This window comes from Microtus ochrogaster, chromosome 5 (genome assembly GCF_000317375.1).
Source record: "Microtus ochrogaster isolate Prairie Vole_2 chromosome 5, MicOch1.0, whole genome shotgun sequence".
NCBI classification, from domain to species: domain Eukaryota; kingdom Metazoa; phylum Chordata; class Mammalia; order Rodentia; family Cricetidae; genus Microtus; species Microtus ochrogaster.
This window is the reverse complement of record NC_022012.1, coordinates 31,857,576-31,862,547: the sequence shown is the minus strand read 5'-3', so window position 1 is coordinate 31,862,547 and position 4,972 is coordinate 31,857,576. Positions and strand designations below refer to the sequence as shown.

At 35.5% G+C, this 4,972-nt stretch overlaps 1 protein-coding gene across 1 annotated transcript; it reads right to left on the bottom strand.

The window, feature by feature from the left end:
• Positions 1 to 3,076: 3,076 nt before the first annotated feature.
• On the bottom strand, positions 3,077 to 4,033 carry LOC102001148 (olfactory receptor 143-like). Its single transcript, XM_005347076.3, has one exon. The coding sequence runs from the start codon at positions 4,025 to 4,027 to the stop codon at positions 3,077 to 3,079; it is 951 nt and encodes a 316-aa protein (XP_005347133.1). The 5' UTR covers positions 4,028 to 4,033.
• Between the last annotated feature and the right edge of the window lie 939 nt (positions 4,034 to 4,972).

The following is a 4,972-nucleotide window of genomic DNA, read 5'->3' as shown; positions in this document are numbered from 1 at the left end:
CTTTGCAGATAATTCTATTACAAACTGAACACAAGTTTAACATTTGCTTCACAAAAGATGAATGCCTGTCATATGAGACTATTGCTTCCTTCAATCTCCTTAAATCTAACATTGTTTTAGGAGCCCAATTATTTCTTATAGATCCTCTATTACTTGGAAATTCCTGTAAGGTTGCTGGATATATTAAGGTTGGTTGTTTGAAAACATTAACCTTATAGTACAATACTGAAATTGGTTCCACATTAAATTTCTCTGTCTGGATCTGAAAATCTCCATGATCTGTTTAATTAAGTTTTTCTAAGGTCTGTACCTTGATTATCAAACCAAATGACTTTTTAAGAGATAAAGTAAGAATTACCAAAATGACAACAAGGATTATCAAAATGATAATGAACAGTATAGAAATCCTGATTAGTTTGATTATCTCTTCATTTAGTTGTTCCATTTTTAAGTCATGAGTTACATAATCATATAGAACCTAACTTTCTTTATCATAATTCTGTTTCCTATTTTTAATGTGGGAAAAACACTCTCCTTTTTAACCAACTCTTCCCTTAAAACTTCCCAATTTTCTCACGAAATCTGCCGCTGCTGCTGCTGAAGATGTGAGGCTTGTTGTTGATGCAGAACAGTAAAAGCCTGACTGGATTTCTAAGCAACTACCGAGTTTGGAAGCAGCAAGAGAAGGGGGTTCAGGGACAGCTTAGTGGAGGGAAGAAAGAAAAACCTAGCCAGTAGGACGGGGAAAATGTCTGTGTGTAGCTACGGCCTATGCTAGTGACTGCAAAGCCACCAGCATACAATTTCATGAATTTGTACTCCAAAAGTTGGGTGCCAGACATAGCATGAGTAATAAAAACCCAGAGACAGATATTGGGGTTCAAACTGAAAGATCAGAGAAGCAAATCAGCCAAGCCAGTAGAGAGTTCTTACCTCTATCCTCAGTATTACTGCAGACTGCAATGCTCACTACTAAACTTCAGATTACAGACTGAGCCTTGAGCTCCTGTTTCCTCCTGTTTTATATTCCTTTCTAGTGCTGGGATTAAAGGCGTGCACCACCACTACCAGACCTCTATGGCTAACTTGTGTGACTTCTGTGATTAAAGGTGTGTGCCACCACTGCCTGGCCTGTACGGCTGACTAGTGTAGCTAACTTTGCAAGCTGATCATTAGGCAAGCTTTATTTTTTAAAACACAAATGAAATATCACTGTAATTTGTAGAGAAGGAGGACAAAAGCATGAAAGACAACAAAATACCATTGCTTCCTTAAATGAATATGTGATCATGTTGCCTTCGTAATTGGCATCCTTCTACTGATACACTATTGTGGCTCTCTGTCTGAGACAAAGAAATTATTTGTTCAGAGGTTTATAGTAAATACAGAGACTGTTCGCTGTTTTTTTTTTTTCTGCTTCAGGTTTGATGTTGACTGCGATACAGCACTTAGACCACACGTTTTGTGCTGTGTTTGTGACTCAATCACTTTTTCTATTCAATCACACACTTTAATGAATTAATGAATAAAAACCTGAAAAGATTCTAAGTATTTAAAATAACTTTGAAAAACTAAAAACATTCAATAATCTCATCACTACAATATTAAATAGAAATGCTTAGCTATCTAACACACTAATTTTTAGCAGATTGATTTAATTATTTAAATGCATCATTACATCATTTTTCCACTTCTGCAGTCCTAAGTGAAATCTCTTAAGATTTTTTTAAACATTATTAATATAAAATATAAACTTTCATGGCTGAAGAGATAGCCCAGAAGTTAAGAGTACTGTCTGTTTTTACAGACAATCCAGGTTCAATTTCCAGTACCCTCAAGGCAGCTCACACTTTCACACAGATACATGCAGCCAAAACACCAAGGCACATAAAATAAAATTAAATAATTTTAAAATTATACTCCCATAATCCATTTAACCCTAAGCATGATACAACCTCTATCTGTATTTTTTTTCTTAAAATTGGCATGTTCTCTTTTAGAGGAAAGATGGGTGCTTATAATATAGTACTCAGGAAACTCAAAAATCTTACTGTCTTCACAAAGACTTCCTGAGAACACATCATCGGTATACAGAGCCAGGAGGAAAACAGTGAAGCTGACTGCAAGGTGGGCAGGAAGTTTCACTGAGGGTGCTTAGACATTCACCATCTACATATCTGTGGGTTTTCATTAAACACTACAGAATCTCCAACCCAACACAGAAAATAAAATGTATAATACATGTCAAATAATAAATTGTGTAAAAGTAAAATGTTATACCCATGACTTAAAGATTTCCATTGTCAATTTGTAGCTAAAGTGCCAGAATAAGAACCACATCAAATAATTGCTGGAATGTTAATAATTATTTCATTCCCATGATTTTCTTTTCATCTCTTTGAATTAGTATACAGATAATAAAGCATAAAAATAAGGAAAAAAACATAAAAAATATACAGAAAAAATGAACTAGAAATAAAGCATAGAATGCACACAATTTCATTAGCTAGGAACAAAATGTAATTGTAGGTATGAAGAGGGCTCAGGGGTTAAAACTCTTAGCTCTCTTACAAAAGACCTGAGTTCTATTCCCTGCACCTCCTTGGAGGCTCACAGCTGACTGGAACTCCACTACTAGGGAATCTGACATCCTCTCTATCCCCTCAGACTCCTGTATGCCCATGATAAATATACACCAGGAACACTTACACACATTAATACAAACATTTTAAAATAAGTGCACAATAATTTTTAAAAGAAAAAGTACTAAGAATTTTATTCTCAGATAATGAAAGGTATACAAATAAAGACAAGGCACATAATTTGGTATAAAAAATGGACAAACCATCATCTTAAAAACATTGACCCTAAAGAAATCTCATAACCTCATGGTACATATAGGGCAACTTTGCATGGAGGAAAGAAAAACATGTTGTTGCAGTATAAATTATATCAATGCTGATGCAGGACAAAAAAATAAAATAATGGAATAAATATACTGTGTAAAAGACAAGTAAAATATAGAAAAAGCATCAAAGTGGAATGAATGAAGTTAAAGGATGTATCAATGCATAAATTAGCTTGTGAGTCTCTTCCAGGTTTTCTTCACAGCAAGTTTGACATCCTTGTTTCTGAGACTATAAATGAGAGGATTCAACATGGGCACCAAAAATGTATAAAATACTGAGAAAATTTTTCCCTGGCCCACAGTCTCAGCAGATGATGGCTTGACATAAGCAAGCATCCCAGTTACATAAAAGAGACAAACAGTTATGATATGAGACCCACAAGTGCCTAAGGCTTTGGACCAGCCCTTACCTGATGATATATGAATGATATTGAAAAGGATCATAGCATATGAGATAAAGATAATGAGGCAACATAAAATGATAGCTGTACCCACCACAATGGAATGCACATGCTCATTGACATAGGTGTTACTGCAGGAGAGCCGAAGCAGAGGGAAGATATCACACATGTAATGGTTGATAATGTTAGAATCACAAAACCTGAGCCTGATCATGAAACCTGTGTGGAACAAAGCACTAACAAGTCCCATCATGTAAGTACCAAATACTAACAGAAAACAGATCTTAGGGGACATAACTACATTGTACAATAGTGGCTGGCAGATGGCCACGTAGCGATCATATGCCATGGCTGTCAGCACATAGCTCTCTGAGTTCACAAAAAATAAGAAGAAAAACAGTTGAGACATGCATCCTCTGAAGGAGATAATATTCTTCTCCAAAAGAAAACTCATCAGCATTTTGGGAGTAAAAACAAGTGAATAGCAGAAATCAATGAAGGAGAGATTGAAGATAAAAAGGTACATAGGAGTGTGAAGGTTTGAGTTTAGGCAAATGAGATTCATTAAACTCAAGTTTCCCATCACAGTGGCTGTGTAGTTCACCAAGAACAGAATAAATAAGGGAAGCTGGAGCTCAGGTTGGTCTGTCAGGCCCATAAGAATGAACTCAGACACTGAAGAGTTATTTATCACAGTCAGTTGCATCATGTGTGGCATCTGCAAGAGTAAGTGGAGAAAGCAATTTTAACCCATAAACCAAATTTTGCTCCAAGGGAAGAGTTTGTACTGATTTCCAAGTTTGAGTGAGGAACATGGAGTCCTGGGGAATCTCTATCACTTACTTTCCCTACCCTATCACTGAAGAAATATGGGGAATTTTGATTTCTTTGCATTAAGCATCCCTCTTTGTAGTTAATGTTTACTAATGATTAGGACTATAAAGCATTTTACTTACAGTAAAATTTTACTCAGAACTAATTATTTATGTAGCTATGGATTTGAAGGTAAAAATCAAGATAAAGATTATTCAGTGCTCACCTTTATTCACTTGCAAACTTCCCTAACATTGGAGTTTATGGTGCCTTCCTCCAAAAAGTGGTCAGAGGTTCAAAGTTCCTAATAATGAATCTGGTAACTGCAATCTGCAGACAATGTGTCTGACTTGTTCAAAGAGGTTTGTTTGAGAAAATGACACAGTTATTGTTTGGGAATTTAAAAAAGATTTTTGTCTCATATAAAGAAGAAGATAGCCTTTTTTAAAATAGGTATCCCATATCTCAAGGTCAAGATTTTTGAGAAAAGCTATTAGTAACACAGAAACTTATTCTCTTCTTTGTGATATCCTCCATGTTTTATGAGTCCCTTGAGGGTAGAAATTGTGTGGTTTGTGCCATTGAACTAACACCACTCCTTTGGAGATTCAACATTCTACTCAATTTATAATTTTCCAGGAGGAGTATCTAGTCCCCAGGGAAGAACTGGGAGTGGTCCCCTTTGCCTTCTCTTCATTAAACTCTGAACAACTATACAAGAGGAAATATCCAGGGAAATTCTCACTTCCAATTTGTAGTTTTCCTACAGCTTCAGTAATAAACCATTGACCAAGGATTAATACTGTACAAAAATCATTGTATGAAGAGGATAAAAGTATGAATAGACTCT

Coding starts and splice junctions, on each gene's coding strand:
- LOC102001148 (XM_005347076.3), bottom strand. CDS start 4,027: ATGCCACACATGATGCAACTGACTGTGATAAATAACTCTTCAGTGTCT.